At 43.4% G+C, this 22,691-nt stretch overlaps 1 protein-coding gene across 1 annotated transcript in view; it reads right to left on the bottom strand.

Moving 5' to 3' along the window:
- The window catches only part of kidins220a (kinase D-interacting substrate 220a), a 43,253-nt gene that overhangs the window by 7,268 nt on the left and 13,294 nt on the right, over positions 1 to 22,691 (bottom strand). The window contains exons 17-26 of the mRNA XM_070841866.1: positions 22,026 to 22,126; positions 21,751 to 21,936; positions 21,442 to 21,582; positions 20,206 to 20,443; positions 19,935 to 20,026; positions 17,387 to 17,531; positions 16,725 to 16,887; positions 4,139 to 4,317; positions 1,216 to 1,427; positions 871 to 987 (exon numbers count right to left, since the gene is read on the bottom strand). Of these exons, the coding sequence (XP_070697967.1) occupies positions 871 to 987; positions 1,216 to 1,427; positions 4,139 to 4,317; positions 16,725 to 16,887; positions 17,387 to 17,531; positions 19,935 to 20,026; positions 20,206 to 20,443; positions 21,442 to 21,582; positions 21,751 to 21,936; positions 22,026 to 22,126 (1,574 nt within the window). The remainder of the gene's footprint in view (positions 1 to 870; positions 988 to 1,215; positions 1,428 to 4,138; positions 4,318 to 16,724; positions 16,888 to 17,386; positions 17,532 to 19,934; positions 20,027 to 20,205; positions 20,444 to 21,441; positions 21,583 to 21,750; positions 21,937 to 22,025; positions 22,127 to 22,691) is intronic.

Raw genomic sequence — 22,691 nt, 5'->3', positions numbered from 1 at the left:
CACCTCTCTTGATAGTTACTTGGAGGTCACAGTCACACCAGATGATTTTTTTTGTAGCATTCGGCAGCGAACGAGTGCTATCATCTATATTTGTTCTCTCTGCTTTTGTAAACTACAACGGCAAGATAAGTGGTCTGTCAGACATATAAGGCATGCATCTTATGCATGCAACACAAGAAATGACAACTGAGGTTTAAGCATCAGGCAGATAGTGACGGGCTAGGTGCATATTTGCATATCAGCAATGCTCCATAACTGCAACTACATGTTACCATGGTGGGTTCAGAGAGACAGGGGGAGAGGCCTTCCCTGGCATCCTCTGCAATAACATCCTAACATGGGCAGAGAATAAAGACAAGAATTGTATACAGAGAAAGGCTAATGAGGGTCGAGTTCATCACCACTCAGTTTATGAAACCTTTTGCCGCTTTACTTTGGGTCAGGGCCACCAACGTCAGGAGTTGGACAGTGGTTAGCAGTGGAAACAGTGATATCAAAACCATCAGGAGGTAAAATGCAAAGGTAAAACATATGACATCACTCTGACGGAAGGGAGACAAGGGGACGGGGGACAGAGGCGTGTGAGAAAATAAGGGACGTCAGACTTTGTGGTGTGTTAATGCAGTAGGTCAACACAACGGACCTGAAAACATATTAAGCTTCAACTGATATAATCGCTCTATGACCTCACCCTTCAAGTTTAATTATGTATATAGTTAATAATAAAAATGGAACAAGATCACTAACTGGTGCTGCTGGGAAACACTGGTTAATTCAGATGGGAGAAACCACAAAAATTTCAATTTTTCTGTATTCATATTTCAGATAGAGCCACACATCAGACAGATCTAGCCCCGCTTCTTTACTTACAAGTCCATTGGTGTTGCCCTTAGGTTGACCGGGTGGTTTAGTGGAGGGGCGCAAGGATGAGGGGACATGGAGGGAGTAATGCCGTGGCAGGTGATACACATGATGGGGGAAATAAGGCTATGAGGGGGAAGGAGGGGAACATAGGAGAGGAGAAGAGAGGAGGTAAAAATAAAATGAAAATCATATGAGGGAGGTCAGGCACACAAAAACAAAAATGTTGCATGGAAAATACACTATTGCTAACTTTATCAATTGGGCTTTTCTAAATCAATACGGACATCTGAAGGGCTCTAGGTAGCGGGTGGAGGACTGATTATCTAGATACAAGTCCTTTTCCTGGCTCACCCGGTTGTAGAAGGGGTGCTGAGGGCCAGTCATCCCGCTGAAGTAGGAGCTGTGGGGCTGAGGAGGCAGGGATCCAGCGAAGGAGCCTGACGGGGAGCAGGCGGCAGAGTGCTGGCTATAACCTGACTGGGGACGGGGCACTGCGTCCTGCAGGGGCAGCGTGGGATAGGTCACTCCTCCCATGTGCATCTGCTCCCTGGCCGCACGCACATCTAAGAGAGGACAGAGCCGGGGGACAAAAGAACAAGAGAGGGAGAGAGAAGGCAGTGTTTATCTGCGATGCTGATGATCATGTCTTGGCTTTGACTATAAAGACCCTTCAGATCCACCCACGCATCAATAATTTAGCTTTATTTCATCATCTCGAGAGACAGAGAGAGAAGTTTAGACAGTTGTGAATCCACAGAGTAAAATACATATCAAACAATTGACGGACACAAGAGCAAAATCCCTCGATTGCTGAAGCACTGTTGGGGATACAACAAGAACATTGTTTCTGAACATGTTCTCCTGAATCCCAAATAGAAGACAATCAAACAGCTAAATGCTGCAGAGAAAACGGGCGCAGATGTTACGATTACAATGATCTTCAACTGTGAATTCCATTCTCACTTTGATTTTTATTACTCCATTTGCTCACAAACCAGCAGGCGTGCTGACATTCTGTCTTTTCCAAATTATACGACAGCCACGTGACGACTCTGGCACATGGAGCTCTTTGCTTCCCCTGACAAATAAAATCACCCATGTAAACAAACAAAGCGGACCATGTGAACTCATAGACACTATCGCATAAGTACTTTACCACAATTGTTTTCACATGAATCAATTTGACTTTGAGAGGAGTCGAGTAGGAGCAGAGGAGGGAGCTTTGGTAAAACCTCTCAAATTAAAGTTAAATAAGCCCAGAGACAGAACAGAGTGGCTCTGTGTGGCTGGCAAGAAAGTAAGAACCAGAAACAGAAGCAGGCACCAGAAAGTCTCCTGGTTATACAAGTGGCTGCTGAATGACACACTGAGTGAGACCCAATCCAGCTTGTGAACACAATGGGGGCCTTATGATGTGAGTCAGGCTCATGGGCGGGTATCACTGACAGGACTGCCCACTGGCTGGCCACAGGACACTGGGCACCAAGTACCGACTGGCCACGGAGGGAGTGGAGGGAGCGGGATGACTGGGTAGGAGCATTGGTCACCTTCCGCTCTCTGGGGATGTGTGTAGAGGTGAAAACACCCACACACACACACACAAATAAACACATATTCTGTGGATACATTTATGCACCTACGCACTTTTAGGACAGTGGTCCTGTACTTACAGTCTGGACGTCTGCTCGTACAGCTTGGTCAGCTGCACCCTCCATGACTCAAATTCGGTTCAATGGAACAGACTTTGTATGTGCGAGTTTGTGTGTTTTCTGTGGTCTCATAACACTATGATGCAGCAGCTTCACACTAGGCGTCATTGACACTCTCATATATGCTGAATGGACGGTGACGCACGGAAGCAAAAGTACAGCGCTGCTCTGGCTTACAGTTTAATACTAATGCACTATTACGTCACTGTAATTACAAACTGTGAAACTTGGTGCCGCACTGGAGGCAGACTGGTGACAGCGAGTGAAAATATTGTCCCGATTTCACAGTGCTGTGGTGGAAACCTGCTCGACATTTGATTGTTTGGAAATGAGAAGCAAGCTGTGGGTTTCTGAGAGCCCCTGCAGTGGGTGATTTTAGAACAGGCCCTGCTGCAATGCTATGAGTAATGTTACTGCCAAATGAGCTGGCACTGAATTCGACACATCACATAGAGGACAGTTCCCTTTTTCTCCCCGCTATTGTACCGCTTTATGTACTTTTGACAAAACTACACAATTAATGTCCTTCTCTCTTACACACACACACAAACACACATATATGCACACTCGCCATATCATGATGACAATTAACAAGTGTGAGATCAGTTTTATCTTGAGCTAATCTGATAAAAACTAAAAAAAAGGGAGTTGTTTACTTAAAAGTGTTTTTTGATGATACAAAGTGACATTTAAAGATTTCTAAATACACTAATCAGAGCTTCTGGATGAAATAGTCACCTCTACTGCCAAATTTAGTTCTTTTCAAGAATGGCATGTCACAGTTTTAAATAATAGTTGTAAATGTGTCGCTGTTAATTTACATGCAAAGATGGTGTGTTATAGATGTTAAGGTTAACATTTTATACTCATTACACATAATAAAAGTCAATGGGGTTAAACATGTCAATGGTTACTCATGAGAATAAATGCACACTGAAGCTGTGTAAATAAAAATGTCTATAACTACATTCAACGTCAAATATTTGTGCAAATATACTGTATAGATGCTGAAAATTGGTCACTCATTGGTTTTCTCAGTATAAAAATGCTGCAACTTTTTGACGCAAGGTCTTAATTCAAGGTCCAGCTTATTTGTTGTTTCCAGGGATTTAAACCTCGTCTTTTTGTTGTCATGGAGATGGTTTAGCTGATGTCTTTTTGTCACATGACAAAAACTGAATGATATCCATGACAACTGAGCAAATCCTTTATGCAAGGAAGGCCATGAGATGTGGTGGAAAGCTTCAGTTGGAGATTTTTTTTTGTCAAACTGCTGTTTTAAAAGAGAAGAATAAACTACACACAATATGCTGTCACCAGATCTGAACCCAATAAAGCACCTTGACATGCTCTCTCCAACGCCATCATGAAAGCACCAAATGAGGGAGCATCTTTTGGAAGAATGTTCCCTGCAGCAGAGCCCTAGAGGCTTGCAGAATCGAAGACGTGGAGCATTGAAGCAGTTCTCCTGGTGGCCCAACACCGTATTAAGACATTTTATGACAAATTTCCTTTATTTTTGCCTTTAAATCTTTCATCCCATCAAATAATGAGTGTGTATAAACCTGCTATGATCTCCCTGAGCTTGGGGTCCAGGTTGACAGTGCAGGGCAAGAACATCTCCACGTCTCTGGCAGTCAGAACGGGTGTCCTGGAGGAGAGGAACACCTCAAAGCTACGAACGTCTCCATCGATCTCCAGCAGCGGTTCCACGTCCTTAGTGGTGGGGATGTTCTTGGAGATTCTTCAGAGGACAAAAAAAAGAGAGGGCATTTTAGCAAGAGTTAATATGGTGATAGGTGATATTCAAAAGAAAACAACCACTGAACTCTACAACCCTTTAATGCGCAAAACCAAATACAATAAGTTGTATGGACGTATTGACATATGACACAAACATGTCAGTTTACACTACATTCTGACTGCTAAGTTCATAGTAGAAAACACAGAGCATCACATTTTGATAAAAAAAGAAAAGAGGAAATAGCAAGCAGTACTGTTAAGATTGAAGAGATATTCAACGGTCATCATCATCATGAGAGCAGAGAGATAACTGGATTTAGAGAAGACAAGATGGTGAAAAGGGGGGATGTTCGAGGACAGATAGAGTGAGGGATGTTATCTTTTCTCAGCAGAGGAGGAAACCTGAGAAGATGACAATCGGGGTAATTTAGCAAGCGGCAGACGGAAGCGCGTCATGATGCGCTGCTGTAGCTAACATGATGTTTGTTATCGCAGACCCTAAGTAAACACCATGTTTGGAGATTATTCCATTACTGTGTGATATAGTTTTTCCTGTATATACTGCTGAAAAAACAGCAATGTATTACAACAAGTATGTCAGATTCATACAATTTATAAACACGATTTAAAATCGTTAAAAACACCACAGCCTCTGGCACTATACAACAATATAAACCAAACCTTAAACCAGTGCTTTAGAGGGGGCAACAGCACCTCTGAAATGATGAATACTGAGCATGAATACTTAGGTGTTATGAGGTAGGAAATCCAATTTCACTACACAAGGTTAAAAAAGATATCTGATATATTAATCAAGGACAGTGTAACATGTGGCTTGGGCTACAGGAAAAGCAAACACCAACAACCCAGAGCAATCAGTACATCTCGTTAATCCCATCATTCAGACATGAAAATATGAAACTCAGAGTGACTTATGACACTGGCCATTCATCACCAGAATGCGCTGCTCTTATCAGATGAATGAGGAGACTCCAGCAGGGAGCCGACATTTTTCTCATCTCTGCTTCCATTTTTCATCCGAACCCTTCATCATTTTCTCAGTGGATACTTTTCTCTCCCTACATCCTGCTTAACCTTCCCCCCGTTCCAGTTCACCCTCCTCCTCATACATCACCCAGTCTGTGTACTGGTACGCTCCGCTGAGAAAACGGGATGATGGGTTGGGTTTTTCCCTGGGCCTGATCTGTTTTTGAGAGTGAACACAGGCTGGTCTTTCTGTGACTTGATTGGATGATTAGTACCATCGCTGCAGCATGCTAGCTAAGTCAGGGTGAGGTCAGCATCTGGCCAGGTTTCAACACAGCACACTGTTAGCTAATGATCCAAACTATCAGCTAACCTAATCCAGTTAGCAAACTGGCCGAAATGTCCCCTGTCAGCCCAGTCCAGTGAGGCTCTCGTACCGCAGTGATGGGTGGACAAAAACAAGACCTGCACTGCTCTCAGTTACAAGTTACATCATTTCCATTTTAGGCTCATACTCTTATCCAGACTGCTTACAGTGAATGGCCAGGTAGGGATCCAGTCTTCTGTTCAAGGACATTTTGACAGGACAGATGGCTGGTGATGGACACATCTGCTGTTGAAGGGCTCAAACCTGTGACCTTGTGGTTATAGGATGTCTCTAACCAAGTGTACAAGTCTGGTGAAAAACACAGGGGTGTGGGTGTCCTAGAGAGGCCTTTTGATGTGGAAGGAAGTAAAAGTTAGTCATTTGAAGGTGTACATGTAGCCATTTTAGCATAGAGTCTCACTGGAAAGCCTTGCCTCATTTCCCTCATGTGCCAAACCCCCTCCAAATCACCTTCAAGTCTAAAGGTAGCGGAGAAGTGCAACCTAAATAACTGAGACAAAAACTATATTTTTGCGTGTGTGTGCAATTCATACATCTCTCCTCAATTCTGTTTGATCCTTAGGCAGAGATTCACTCCTCAGCAGACCAGCTCAGGTAGGTCAGTATCCCCACCCAACTGCCAGTACAGACACACATAGACTGAAGGAAGAAAGAATAGGCTGTGGGGAGGACACAGAGGCACAGCTGGGCTCCAGTGGACAAAGCCCTCTCAGTGTTTCTTTCATTAGAACCTTTAACAAGACCCATAAGGTCAAGGAAGCTCCATGTTGGCACACAGATGAACCCCGCTCATGTGACCTCTGCTGGGGAAGATGAGTGGGACTCTGAAGGCACAGATGTAACATGCATGCTCACACACATAAACAGCACCAATGCTGATTCAAACAGCACTGACAAAAAAGCAACTGTCTCCACCGTATACACCTGGACAGTGAGGATGGGGAAATTCAAAGGCACAGATGAAGAGTTGAGTGTGTATTCATGTGTTTGTGCGCATGTGCACGTGCATGTACAGTATGTGTGGGTGTTTGGTTCCTTTTCCCATGAACTGTATTAACCCGCACACAGACTGAGCGAAGCCTGTGCTTTTCCCCATTTCCAGCTGGCTCACTGCTGTTTATTTGTGGGTCTGCAGACACAGACCAACAGGAGCCAGTGACTCACACACAGAAAAACACACACACTCACACAAAAACACACACAGGGCACTTCCTTTTGCTATATAGAGAACACCCTCCAAAGACTTTCTAAGGAATCTTCAATCTTTTTATAGGACTGTCTAGCATAACTCATTGATGTGTACACACAGTTTGGTTGTACTATGCCAAAACTGAGAACAGGCAATAATAATGAAAATAAAGCTCAGACTTATCAAGTTGTGGTCATATTAGACACTTTTAGCTGCCTCATTTTCTTTACTTCAAACATTTATCATAGCCTAAAAGTTATATAGATGATAATATGTGACAGTTGCAATTATAACTGAAACCGCTTGCTTTATTGTCACAGTCAGTTAGTTGCCTTTGGAGAACCGAGACAAGTGGTACACAATAATAAAATCCTTCACGTACCTCGCTCAACACACAAATAAAATCCCTCATGTACATCGTCCAAGAACAATAACATCCAAGACGCTAGCTACAATTGCACATGTTTTGCTGACGTGAGCATTTGCTCTTATCTGCTGTCTTACACTGCAAAAATGCAGCAGCGCAAACAGCTGCATCTTCCAAAGACAGCCAGGAGCTGGTCAGAAGAACAAATCAAGGAGTCATCACGGAGTTACAGCCAGACAAATGGAAAGAAAATAAAAGGAGACAGCAGGAGAGTTAGAGGTCCATTCCTGACGTTCCCAGCTGACTGGTTAGACGTCTGAGGGAGTAGCTGGTCAAACACAAAGTGGAGCTCACACTTCAACACTGGCATCGTAAGATCATTGGTAAATATCGGAGGCTCCCAGTCAAGGAATTGTTGATGAGGAGAATTATAAAAAAGCAAAAAGATAAAAAGAAACTAGCTAAATTAGTTGAATACTGATGAACTGACAACTGATAATCCATTAGAGTGATTCTGGCCAACATGCTGAATTACATGGGGTTACAGAACAAACAGTACCCATTAAACGGCAATGGCAGTTTGTCAATGAGGTTCAACCACTTCAAATGACATCCTTTGCAGTTAACTAATGATGAGTTGTTGGCCTTGGCATTAAGCAATTGACACAAATCACTTCAGACTTAGTCATCCTCACAGTGAACAGACGAGACAGGCAAAATGAACAAAGCCATTCTTATCAGCAATCAGTTGCCAAATGACAAGATGGATGCTCGCGTTGGAGTGCCAAGGAAACCGGCGTGCTACTTTCAAGCAGACTGAGGACGAGTGAGATAAAGGCAGTCAGGCATCCCAGCAGCCGTTCCTGCACAATGGGTCCATTGACAGGACCCAGCTTATAGCAGCAGCAGTACAGGCACATAGGCCCAACCACTCTCTGTGTGCCGTGGCCACTGGGAGCTTTCTGAGCTTATCCAAATGCTAATAGGTCCCAAAGCTGACTGGAGCGTAGCCTTTCTTCTCCTCTCAACCTCCCACACGCTGCAGCTGACGGGAGTGAGCAGAATTCATCTCTCTATCCCTTCCGTCCGCTATTTGGGCACAGAAAGTATGAATGTGCCACTTGACTTTGCTTTACAGCTGCCCACTGTGCTTACAGATGACATGCGCACACACGCCACAAAGAGGTGGTCTTGCTGCCAAACATTTCCATAAAGGGGCCCAAAGACAGAGAGAGATGCCTGCAGAACAGACAAATGCCTGTGCACATTGTGTTTGAGCTCAAGCTCAAGAGTTTCAATGTCAGGCACTGTGTGACCAGTACAGCAGCGTGTGGGTGAAGAAGTTAACCAGGCCCGAGTCAGACACATTCCTCTCCTGGTCAGAATCATGTCAAAGTCGCTGGCACAGTGTCTGCCAAGCGTGTGGATGAATCCAGCGAGGCCCTCTCTGGGAAAACAGTGGACAGGCGGACAGACCAGCAAGCTGGCGCGTGGACTCGCAGCATCAATGCTGAGAGAGGTTATTGTTACAGTGGAAGCTGCCAAAGCCTCCACCACCCCAAAGGCAGAGGGGGAGAGCAAAAATATGTTTTCACTTTAGATGACGCCATTTTCTTTGTCTCTTTAAAATCCAGACGTATTTCCTTGATTTGAATCAAATGCGTCAAGTAATGTGGACACCCTCTGTCTGTAACTTTCTCTCTTTCCTGCTCCCTAGTGTTTGCAGTGCCAACCGACAACTTGTGGCAGCGTCTGCTTTCCATATACATTCGTGGCAAAGTTTTGTCCAATAATTGAAACTCTCTTGTACTAAGCTGGACCTGCGCATCCCAAAGCAAACCACAGAGACAAGCAGGCTAATGGGAAACACACTAGGCAGATAAAAACCGAGCTGCTTCGGAGCAAGAGGCCTCCTTTTGAGACGGGCTCAGGACTTTCAGTGGTTCCTTGAAATGTTGATTAAACTCATGTGTAGCGCCGAAACGGAGCCTTCTTGTTCCAGACCCCAAAAACCTTAACTGAACCCTCCACTCAGAGTAACTAAGGGCTCATTCTTGACAAATAGTAAAACACTAAACCTCAGCTTGGTGATTTATGCAGCAGGGGAGAGTTTGGAGCATCTTAGAGCCATGGCAGAGTTCGGTCATTGTGACACTAATTGCACCATGGAGTTCATATCAGCGCATGTGGTTGTTTGATAGCTGTAATGGCCAGTTGATAGGCCATATGATGCTGAGTTAAGTGGCGTGGACTGCCAAAGTGAAGACAAATGTGCTTTTCTGCAGCAGATACTACATCTGGAATAAGTCTGTTATGGAGCTAACATCCATAGTGAGTGATGAATGTGACAAACAAAGCTTGGGATTCTCAGGGTGAACCAGTAATCCACCGGTTAACTTCACAGGGTGGGATGTGTGCATCAGAAATAAGATGAGAGAGGGATAGCAGAATGTCGGTGAACGCATGAGCATGGGAGAGAAAGAGCTGAACAAAGAGAGCATGGTGTATCGTAAAAATTATTTTTACAAAAGCTTTTCTACTCCAATTTGCATCTGAGTCAGCCGCAGCGAGGAAAAGCTTCTTCTGATTATTAAGAACTTCAGAATGTGACCCACATCGTTCAAGAGACTAAATCCTTGAGCTATACAGTGGCTGGTAGAATGATCACATGGCAAATTAAAAGCTGCTTTAAAAGCAAAGATGGGGAAGAAAAGGACACTGATGTCTCCCAATATAAGCTGGACAGGCTTAATCTCACCTTCTTTGGACTCGCTTACTTGTCTAGTCATTCTTTGCCATTTCTGTGTGGTTTCTACACGCACACACCCTAAAAGGGCTTGACCTCCATTGACTTTTGAAGGGCCAGGATGATAATGTCAGTTAGAAGCTCAATTTGAGTGTGTTTGCGTGTGTGTATAACCATCAAGTGTGCCTGTGGCTCCCACAGTGGGTGAGTGGCAAATCTTGTTGTCCACTTAAAGGTCAGTGCTGAACCTCTTGCAACCTTGCACTGCTATTTATAATCAGCCCCCCACCTTCCAGCACATCAGCAGAGAGATCAGCAGCAATGTTCAAACCACAGAAATACCAGAGTATCAGGCAGATGTCTGCTTCTCAGCCCGGCGCTCCTTTCCTTCCATCTCAGTGTCACATTTAAATGTTAATCCAACCTTGTCGTCACTGATGGACGACTCTATGACTAAAGAGCAGAGGCCAGTCACAGGTGTAGTGGCGGCTTTTATTGCATTTGAAATGATTCTTTATGCTTCGTACAAAAAGGGAACAGAGCAGTTCTCTTGTTTCAGACCAATTAGACTAATCCTTCAACCTCGGCTTACAGGCAAAAATGAAAAGGGCTTTAAGGATTTTCTAACAAAGAATGCTGCATGACGTTCTTTCCGTGCTCACGTTGTAGCCTCCACACATGAATACACAATCAAAAACTCACCTTGCACACACACAAATGCACCTCCTCCTGTGTCACCTGTACACACTGGCTGTGGCAGCCGTGTTTTATGTTGTTTTTTTTTTTTTTACATTTTGAGGAGCTCAGCAGGGGTGAGTGGTGGTGGGGCTGGCTGTGGCTGATTCATGCCTGAGTCACTACCGCCAAACACCTGAGAGATGCAGTCAATGACAATGCAGGCACAGCCCACGCACACACGCACGCACGCACACACGCGCACACACACACGCACACACACGCGCACACACACACACACACACGCACACACACAATGGACCAGTTTTACTGTATGCCATGTGGGACCCAGGGGACATGTGCATGAATCTATGTGTGTCCACCACCTGGATTATCTTACTTGGAGCAGTAGCATCACCTGAGGCTTTGAATACACCTGACACATGAGCACACCAATGGCACACTCGTCTTGCAGTAATCCTGCTGGTATCTGGTCTGATCCTCTGCAGTATTCACACACTTTGATCCTTTACCTCGTTTTACCTCCTGAGACTGGACTCTCTTTTCTTTTCGCTTGCTCTCTCTTAATGCCCTTGTTTATCTAATCCCAACCCTCTCCATTTTCCGACTTTATCTCACGTCTACCATACTTTCTTTTTTGTCTCTGTCTGTCTTTATCTACTCGTCAGTCACATGGTCAGTCAGCACACTGGTGTGAGGAATCAATGCCGGTGGCCTATCAGTGATGGAGCCAGAACACTATTGAGACATAGGTAGCTTCACACCAGCCTTTACAAATTCACACGTCTTCAGGCCTCTCAGAAAAATGGCAGTTCAATGGGTGATGACATTACCATTTTTACACCGTCTTTCACTCAAATACCTGATGGAGAGATTTAGCACGGGGACAATGGGTTCTCTCAGGGGACACAGGGAGAGGGAAAAACCATTTTTGAGCATTTGCTGTGCATCTAGACGATAGAAAGTGTCATGAGTGCGACGGGAATTCACATGAACAATAGGCAGCAGGACAAAGAATAAAGACTTTTCATTTGAGGGCAGGGAAAGTTCAAAAGTATTCATCATAAGAGAAGAATAGGATCTTGCCATTTTTTTTTTTTGGGACCAGATATTTAAGAGCTTATTAAAGGATTCCACATAAAGGGAATCGCCCGCATGAGCTTTGGAACAGCACTTTTATCCCGGCACATAATTGCAACCAAATTACAATAATTGTGCCAATTAAAGTAATCCTGAATGAAGAGAGCGTCATCTTAATGTTTCAGTACTTGGGATAAGAGTCTCTCTAATTAAGACTGAATTGCCTGGCTACATATTCATTCAGAGTGCGATTAGTGGAAAAAAAAGTTTTGAAGTGTCCGAGAAGTGCCTGGCTCTAGTCACGTTGCTGAGGGGGGAATTGTTTGGCAGATAAATGCAGGGTCAGACCAACAAAACAGAGGGTAGGAGAGGATGAAGGGAAGAGTGGAGTTCTTCACATGATGCGACAAGCAAAAGCATATAGTGAATCAAGATTTGGAATTTTTTTTTTTTTTTTTTTACACACAAATACTAGCAAACACTAACACTGCATTGAAAAGCACTTCTAAACACTACAATTTCAACTGACAGCAATTTCTCTGCAGTGTTCTGCTTCCTGCGCTGTGTGAACATGTGTGTATGTGTGTGCATCAGCGTGTTTGTTGAACGCAGCCTGCATCTCAGGGCCTGATTAATTACACTGATTCTCAGAGGAGTTGGGGGTGACATATGCTCTTGCACTGGTGTGAGAGCTAGATGTGTGTGCATTTGTGTGTGTGTGTGTGCGCGCGTGTGTATATACTACAGGCACCAGTTTTATGTGTGATCTAAGGAGTGTGCGTGCATATGTTCCATGGCAAATGTTTGTAGTGGCAAATAGTGTTTGTATGTGTGCTTGTTTCACTTACAACAAGCATCCATTTTACCACAATTTGTGCGTGTGTGTGTGACTCTATATGACTGTGGCAATAGTGTAAGTAACAGCAATAGAGTGTATGTGTGTGTGTGGGTGGGTGTGTGTAATGAACAGAGGATTCAGGTGCAGCGCCAGGAGCACGCTCCTGAGTGTGGTGGGGGCATCCTGGCACATACAGGGCACCAGATGTCAGAGCAGTGCAGGAACCTGCTCAGTGGACCAGTGACACTTTTTTTTTTTTCTAGAGCTGAAAACGGGATCTGGGCGTCCAGGAATAAACCCTCTGAGGGGCTGACTGAACCCACCCCCATACATCATTAGGTCCAAATATGTTAACCCCTCAACCGAAAAACTGAACTATTTTCAAACAAATCACCACTGTCAAAAAAATGTAAAACTAATAATTAAGAGACAGTGACTCTCTGCATTATAAAGCTAATTTATGAAGTAAGGCACAACAAAATCCAATCAAATCATTCTTCTTCTTTCTAAGTATGAAATTTTGGTAGGTGAATTCTCAAAACATCAACACACACTCAAACACATGCCCTAAGGAAGATTAACAACCATTTCATGAGAGTTAGTGGGGATACAAATACAGAAAAAAATTATAAAGGTGAGCAGATTTCCAAAAACGTAGCAAAGGTCATAGCAACAGTCATGTGGCCAACAAGAGTGTCCCTGAACAACATGAAGTTGCTCAGCCACTTAAAATCCCTCCATTGATGAGCTTCTACTAAATGGCTAAATGTAATGTAATGACTTTAAACAACATCAAGGAAATAAAAAATACAGAAGCCCATTAAGAGCCTTTGGAAATGGCAGGGCTGCTTTAAAGCAATAACCATGAAGCAGGAGAGAGCTAGGTTAGCTATAGTCATTAAGTCTCTAATAGCAGCTGAAACAAGGAACAAATGACTCCTAAGAAGAGATGATACTGAATAGGAAGAAATGATGAAGCTGAAAATGATAGTCACAAGGCTGCAGGCTTCAAATTCAATTTGCTAGTGATAAAAAAAACAGCATTTGAAACGCGAATTTAGGGTTGTTAATTTGACGGCTACAAATATAAGGGTTGGTCCAAAACACTTCTTGTTTTGTTTTCTGTTCCGTTTCTGTCAGTGTGCTGAGGGAAGCCACGACGCTGGCTCACTGCTCGAGGTGTAGTTTTCCCTGCAAAACCAGTGGGACAAACATTTAAGCTACACTTGTGTGTGCATGTGTGTGCCTAAGTCTGATTACTTTGAGCCAACATCTCCTACAGACAGTGCCATCTTTGTTACGCAGTTCTTTCCCCCTGCTACCTTGCATGAGTCTGGGCAGCCCCCGGTTTTAACGTTAATGATAGAAATCGCTGAGGTTATTAACCGATTACACATTCTCCATCAGATTAGGGAGGCTGTACTGGCCCAGTCCCGCTACGGGCATTAGTGCTACACGTTTCTCTTCACGCCGTGTCCTACAATGACACTTCACAGCCCTTCATGGACGCTTGTTATTGCCAGGCAAGTTGCTAAAAACAGCTTTTAGTCGTTTTGAAAGCATGTGTGTTTGTGTGAGATATGAGGGTAGGTGGGCGAGTGTTTCTAGTTTGTCTCTTATAGGAGTTCAGATACATGCCACAGAGACTGGCTGTCACCTTCATCACTGAGAGGCACCCTATGTTACTCATGCAATATTTTCCTGTGGTTTTGTGGTGTGGAGGTTAATTTCATATTCATTTAGAAGGCTGGGTAGGACATCAAGTCTAAACTGAGACCCTCTCTTGACCCTAAGCCAAATTTAAAAAGATTTGAGGCAACAATCAAACATGCATTTCATTTTTACCATTAAAAAGATAGTGAGGGATATTGAAATCACCTTTCTACACCCATCTAAGTTTCATGGTTTATCTACATTAGAATTTACAAAATACATTATTTCTGATGCTTTGTTCACCATGGCCTACTGAGATGTAGCAAGCTTTACAAAGAGGAGAGGAGAGGAAGCGCATGCTGCCTTGTGACTGAGATGCAGGGCGACAGTTGACCTATAAGGGGCTGACTCACCCCCACGTTCACTTCACCACTAATATATTCACTTAGTAACGCTCAGGGGATGTGCAGTTCTGCTGTGTAAAAATGGCTGAGCACAACGTGCACACATGTATTCATGCTAAAACACAAAGCACGCACAAGGTCTGAACCGTGTTGGTCCAGTGGTAAAAGAATCAAACAAAAAAGATGCTAACTAGAAGATACAGGAAATGGTCCATGGATTACACTGAATTCTACGAAATAAGATGTGATATGTGTCAGTGTGTGCATACGTGCAGTGTCTGTGCGTATTCATGTGCACTGCTGAAGAGGAAAGCAAAGACAGCTAGTAGCTATCTATTTCTCAGGCAGGCAGACAGACAGTCAGGAGAAGGGGCCTGCGGTTCTGAAAGGCCAGTCAAGTGCCCGTCCACCGCTGAGGGAAAAAGACAGAATATCTCATCCAGAACAAAAAAGGGACCTAAAGAGCCTCAGATCATAAGAAAGAGGAAGAAAGGAGCAGAGAGACAGAAAAAGATATGCAGACAGAGGCCTGAGTCTTATCAGCGGGAGATTAGTGCAAGAGATAAGGCCTCTAGGCAAGGCGTTGTGTTTAGCCTGTTTGAGGCTTCCTGTCATCATCATTAAGGCCGCTTCGCCGACAGCCAGTGCAGAACAGAGCAGCCATTTGGAAAGACAGCTAGTGAGGAGGAAGATAAAGAAAGACAGGACTGTTGGTCAAAAACAAGATGATGGCTATATTAAGTCTAATGAACAGTGTAAGCATAATTCCATTCTGTGGTGAAGACGCTACAATCCTGGCCACAATTTGATTGTCTGAGTTTATAATCATATATTCTATTTTCCATAATAATCATAATAGAGGTTTACATTAAGCTGTTCACTATACTTGATTAAAAAAAAAACACATCAGAGAAGTGTAGTGACATATTTTGCTCCTAAATTACAGAAGGTAGCAACCATCACATCCAACGAAATAATAAAGTTACAGCCTTCTGACCAACATGCTTCTCATTTAATACTTTGTACTCTGTCCTCCTCTCATACTGTACTTGTCCTATGTAACAACTAACTGTCATATGAAAAAAAAAGGAAGGTAATGCTTATTGTCTGTTGAAAACAGCAAAAACCAAGTCTAATGAGGCAGTGGTTTGCCTTGGAGATGGGGGAGGGAGGTTTGTCTGCTGATTCTAGCTGGCTGACTGGCTGACAGTAACTGTCTGTGACACTTCCCCGCCGCAGGAGTCGTAGGCAGTAGTGTATTGTGACAGAGTGCAACCTTTAAAGGCCAGCGACTGATGCACAACAGCACCCGAACGCAGCGATTCTGCCTGTGTTGGTCTCCTCCTGTTGTCTGCGGTGAGCACGCCTAAAAGCATCTGTGACCACACACACACAATGGTATGAGCAGTCATAGTGTACAAAGGCCCACATAGTGTATACACAGAGGAGCACAAGAGGTTTTCTTTAATGCTCAACCAATGAGTGCCAATTGTCTCTTGTCTCATTTTTAAGAAAACGTGTCCCTTCATGAATCTGGAAAAGCCCAGGCTTTATTACAGCCATCATTTGCTTTGTGCATTATGATCAATTACAAAATCTGCCTGTCAATTGCCAATTAGTGTGGCACTCTGAGCCATTAGCAGTAACTGTGAACTAGTGTGGCCCACACACAAAGCAAAATCCTCTATTGCCACCTGCTGGTCAAAGTTATTTATATCAGTGTTACAATGAGAGAGAACATCATAAAACACGATTAATCATCGACTTCAACTCTTAAATTCTGTTCAGGCTTTTTGATCTCATCGGGAAGGTCAGGACACAGAAGCAACTCTGCAGCGATTCAACGTTTAACTAATGATGCTGGGTGCTTGAGCGAAACTCATCTGACCTTCCTTCCATTTTATCTTGAGTTAAAGGCAACTTCAGTCTGCCAATGTCATGCCACAAGTAAGAAAGAGTGTGATGGAAAAGAGAGAGGAAAGAGGGAGGGAAAAAAAAGAAAAGCCTGGACACCTTGGAGATCAGATAAGTAATGTGCTGGTGTGTGTATGTGTTTGTACCTCTCATAGATGGTCTTGAGAGTGACCTGGTCAGACACTCCGTCAGTCTCTTCCAAAAAGAGGATGATCCATGATGTCCTGTAAGGCCACTCTTCTGTCAGGTTGATCCACGATGCCAGTCGGTCCCAGTTGAAGATGATCTGATTGGCCCGCAACAGGCGACCTGTCAACGATGGTGCAGGCGATAAGCGGATTCAGAGGTCACTGGGCTACCATTTCTCCCAATCTGCGTCTCAGGATTGTGCATCCCCTTGACTTGACTGTCTCTGTTGATTAATATTCTGTCCAAAGTTTTAGAATTACGAATAGAGAACCGGGCTTGTAACTGTAAAGTTATCAGTTTTAATTACCAAGAAGTATCACTAACTTTAAACAGGATGATATTGTTGACCTACTGACACATCCTGCAAGCATCTGATATACTTAACTGTATATTTGACATGTATAACATATTATGGTTCAGCTGTGCAATGTTTACTTGTGTTTTTCCCCCCCTTCCATGCCCAGTTATATCTTATCGATGGCTGACTAAAGCTAATCCTTAAGTCCCCCTTGTGTTACATTAGGGCTAAATGAGAGGATGTTGCTGTCAAGACAAAATGTCATTTGTTAATATTACAACATGGTGGGGTTCGTGCTAAATAATACGGTTTATTTTTTACCTGTGATGGAAACGATGTTGAGAAGCCTCCTCATGGTCTGTGGGCTGATGTCGCTGAACCAGTCCTCGGTGACCAGCAGCTTAGTCAGGTCAAAAGACATCTGTCTGGTGATGGTCCTCTGCATCTGACGCCGCCGGTATGTGTCCTTAACAGAGTTAAGAGTTCAGAGACTCAAAACTAGCATAGGACAGGACATTTTACATTTGAATTTGTCGTGTTTCCAGCTGGCATTTGTCATTTTAATGAAACTTACATCACCCAATCATGGCACCAGACATGAGCATTACATTATATTTGTGGGAAAGGAAGTGCAGGAACTGATCCGGACCAATACAGCTACAGGAGACATTTAACAGACATATACTATAAAAGGAAGCCTTAAAAGTGAGAAAGACAAATTGAAAGCATGAGTGAAACAAAAGCATAACATCACTTTTGACCCTTGCAGAGGTTTTGATTACTTGTGCATCATGAGACAGGAGGGCAGGCATTTCAGGGTCACCATGTGATCTCAGGCCATGTCACTGTGAAAGCTTATGCTTGAGTAGGTTGAGGAATACATGTAGATGGGAGGACAAGGCCTCATAGACTTCCTATGAAGCCTATCCATGTTGGAATGTACTTGCATGTAATCCAAATACATGTATGTGCTAATTTGCTCTCACTCAATAGCACTATGACATTTTCAGTAGCATACAAGCAGTTAGTGACAGCAAACTTTTTGCAACTTAACTCTATGAAGGAGGTGTGAGTGAAACCAATTAAAAGCATCTTTTTTTCTTTCACTTTGTCACCCTAATGACTGGCCTTTTCTTTCTTAAACAGAATCTGACTTTTCATGAGTAAAACATGGAATTCCCAGTGACTGCAAATAAAAATCAAAGAGCCACTGTCCAAAGCTGAACAGGCATGACACACAGGCGAGCTATTGACACAGATCTACGGGAGAACATCTGTGATGATATCAGACAGCTGCCATGGTCATGAGCCAAGGCGAGGCTTTTGGTTGACTTTGAAGTCATAACGCCAGTCTCATGACCTCTTTCTCAGAAAGATGAAACATATGGCCACCACTCAGTCAGAACTGAAAAGGTCTATCATACAGACAACCCTATGTGGCTCACTTTCCAATATATAATGTTTTTTACGGTGGCTATTTCTTTAGGAGTTGTTTTTATATTTGCTTACTTGTACTGGTCCTTCTTCTCCTTGGTGAGGGTGGTTACTTTTTTTTTATAGAAATACTGAATGCTGAGTTCCTGTAATACACATTTTCTACGTAATCTAGATTCTCCAATAAATGGAAATGAGATGGTGGAGATACTCCTAATGTCATCCACAACTCGAGAAGCCACATGAAAAAGGAGAACCACTAATTCATTTCCCCCTTATGCCCTCATTTTAATCTCCACTTGTAGAGAGAGGGCCCTCCTGCCAAGAGCTAGCTAGTGGCAGAGGGCATAGAAAAAGAGCACGGCCTTCCATAATAAAAGAGCCAACACCAATAATTGAGGGTACTAGATAAACCCAGGGTACAAACAAATGTCAAACAAACAAACAAGAGAGGGAGGCGGGAAGGAAGGAGGCGTAGTGGGAAGGTCTCACGGGGGGAGGAAGGCATCAGTGACAGCAGCAGAGTCACTTAGCCTCCTGCCAGCAGACCTGGTGCCAGTGTTTTGTCACAAGGACCCACTGCTGCTAGGCCTTGTCATTAGGCTGTGGCAACGCAGCAGGAAGGATAAACAGTCATTACATCAATTACACCAGGAACCTTGGCCGCACACCGAGCACCTCTCTTTTTTCGTCTCGGTGTGTCTCAGTCTGTCCTCTGGCCTCTGCACTGTCTGCCAACACCACGCCTCTATCAACACCCCCCCCCTTCAGGGAGGAGGCCAAAAAGAGAGGAGTAGCGATGGTTTCTAAGGCAGCATCCTAATCCAATATTATCTATTCATGTTGTGGTGAACTAGCTGCAATTTAATTCTGTTTGATTAATGTCGGGACATCTAGCAATCATTTCCAGCTTTATGATATTTCCGGATATCGGGAGTGTTATGGGAATAAGTGTGGTGGAAAAACACATTTATTTTACCTCGTTCTATAAACAGAACATCTGTATCCACTTTAATTGCGTATCAAATGTGTTTCTGCAATTTGTTATTGTAGTTGGCTTTTAGATTTGGTTGTTATGGGTTAGGGTGGGGTGTGAACTCTGTCTATTTAGGGTGACAAGAAGATTATACAGTGCTTGATATATTGGTCTTTGTATATCTAATTAGGATTTAATATAATCCTATTGTTGGACTATTTCTATTATTGCTTGTCTATTGTTATTACCATTCTTCCACCTACAACTCATATTACATCCTGAGCAATCTCTCGTTTAATTTCCCAAGGTCTTTTGTTTACGTGTCATGGTCCGTCCTTGTCTTGTGTTAGGGAGCTTGGGTGTGGTTAGTAACCACTGATGTGGGGCTGTAAACAACAACAAAATGCTGAATGTGATATTGGGCTACATAAATAAACATCTGCTTTGTAAAGAAGTTACCCTGCGGTTTAGAGCGTTCTTGCTGCCAAACTTGGCCTGGTCTTGGCCCAGGCTGGTCTGAGACATCTTCCTGTCCATGTCTTCATGCCATCCTGGAGAGAGAGAGGTAGGGAGGAAGAGTAAAATGACAGCTGACCAATACCTCTGAATAGAAAAAAAATTGTCTCTCTTCAAATAGAACTATTTTTTTCAGAATCTGCCAATCTGTGCTCTCAAATGACCAAAAACTGTGTACAAAATAAAATATGTTCTTTACTAGCCCATTGCCTACCCTCAGCAGGTAATGCTTCTCCATTGGTGGGGGCTACTGTGCAGAGCCTTTTGGCTGTACTGAGGCCTCTGCTGTTGAGGAATACTGGCAGGTGAACGATGTTCCTCATGTAGTCATGTCCGTTGATGTTGGAGTCTCTCAGCACGCTGTTCAGGTTTTGGTTTATAGCTTTGATGATAATATGGGGGTCGCTGGCAAAGATGGAGATAAAAGGGCCTTTGGAGAAGAGTACCCTCACCTGGAATAAGAAAGGAAACGTGAATTAGTGTATGAAGGACATTTATCTCCACCTGGTTTTGTTATTCCATAAAATGTGTTTTCCACACTTTGATATCAGCCTGTTGCACTACTGTCAAATGACACTGATTTAGTCATTTGAAAAACAGATCCCTGTGGAGTGTATACTACTTTAATATCAAGATCTAATCAATCACCAACATGAAAACTAGTAACAGTCAGCTGGAGTACTTAAACGTAATGATCTCCATAACAGCAACTGTCCACAGCACATGGTGTTGGGGATTTCCACTCTGCTAACTAAGGGACATTGTCCAAGTGTCACAGGACATTGATTTGTGCTACATGCATACATGGTTTGTTAACCCCGACCAGCACCCTCAGCCTCGGCCCACAGGCTGATGAACCTCTGTCCCCACAGCTGCTGTCAGCACCATTGACTATGGCGCCATCACATGTCTGCATCAATGCACATTATCTGCTAGAAAAAGTACACAGACTGATGGATTGAAAAAAATGGATTCAATTTGGTAATTTGTGTAACCTTCAAAAAATAGATTTCAGAGTGTTTAAATCATTCTGAACAGAAGATTGTTTCAGTGTAACTGGGGGGCGCTTGCAGAGATGAGAAGATTACATTAGCACACAGGAGGCTGCCACCTTCTCTGGGATTACTTCACCAAATAACAACATTTAACTAAAGGAAATTCTATTACAGCAGCTGGGAGGAAGAATCTAAACTTGGAGGCAAGCTCAGGCAGCTGGGAACACCAGCGTGGCAGCACAGCACTGGAGATGTGTGGGCTCTGTGTGCACAGGTGAAAGGCCCAATGAAAGTTAAGGCCAGCTGCTCTACAACAGACTGTCTCGTGGTTGTAAATTTGCTTGAGTGACAGATGTTGAGCCATGCAATTTCTTCATATTATCTTGTTATCAGTAAAGAGGAAGCTGCACTCATCATTTATGTGCCCTCGCACAGAAGCATGATCAAACACACACCGTGTCCAGCATCTGCAGCACTTTGTCCTGCTCACAGGCGTCCAGTCCGTCGATGATGACGGCCATGCGTGTCTGGTTCTGGGTAAAGCCATCAATGGTTTTGGCCATTTTTGACATTAGCTCCACTTCGTGCTTCAGAACCTGGGGGGGATCAATGGCTCAAATCAATTTAATTTTCAATGTTTACGTGAAAAGGGAAATTGATTAGATTAGGAACTAATGCTTCATAACTTCAAAAGCTTATGGAATGCCCCTTTAGCCATGACAAGAAGAAGTCAAATAATTTCCATTCCAGTTATCTTAGTCTACCTTCATAAATCCTTCACTCTTGAGTTTATGCATGTTGTTAGCAGCACTGTGCAGTCGTTTCCTCTGGGAATTGAGGACGGAGTCAGCCACCTGCCACCAGGTCCTACAGTTGAGCAGTAAGGCCAGGCCCACCACACTGGCCATGGCTATCAGCACTGCATTTACTGTCAAGTTCTGATGGTCCACCTGGGATATAAAAAGATTGAAACTGATAACTGGAGTGTCCAATGACCTTGTAGTTGGAACATACTGTATAAAAACAGGGTCTTGCCCACCTTAAAGATGGCCAACAGGGCCATACCAGTGATAAGACATCCCAGTGTCAAGGCAAACAGCACGAAGGACGGAACACAACAAGTTTTCTTCCACTTCTTACCTAGGATATGAAAGGAAAGTAGAGGGTAATGTGAGAGGGGTGCACTTAGAAACACTAAGAAAAGCTATATTTTCTATGCGCACTGGAATTCCCACAACCCTCACAAATTAAGACCATTTGAGGAAGTATTAGTGAATATAGAAAAGACCTAAAAACATAAACAGTTAACTTTAAAAGCTTTATATATGGGATTACAGCATCTTAGACCAAAACAAATGTGCACCTCACCCCTCTGTGGCAGGTCTCTTTTCATTGTCAGTTGTTCTGTACACAACTGTTTGCTCATTAGAGTGGCTGAGTCTGTCGCTGGGAAGCAGCTCTGATTCGTTTTTCAGCTTGGTTTCATTGTGCTACGGGATCACTCACTTAAAAGATTTATAGCCTCACCAAAACAAAGGACAGAGAAGCTCTGATTACAACATACATAGACTGTGGCTTCATTTTCTGCTCAGTTTGCCATTAGTCCACTGTATTTTAACATAGCAAATAGTTTAATGCTATACTAACACTCTGAATGTTGTGAAGCACTGGTTATACTTAAAAGAGCTCCACAATTCTTTCAAGA

Source organism: Pempheris klunzingeri, chromosome 13, assembly GCF_042242105.1.
Source record: "Pempheris klunzingeri isolate RE-2024b chromosome 13, fPemKlu1.hap1, whole genome shotgun sequence".
In the NCBI taxonomy this organism is placed as follows: Eukaryota; Metazoa; Chordata; class Actinopteri; order Acropomatiformes; family Pempheridae; genus Pempheris; species Pempheris klunzingeri.
The sequence above is the reverse complement of the archived record's forward strand: the minus strand, read 5'-3'. Positions and strand labels throughout refer to the sequence as shown.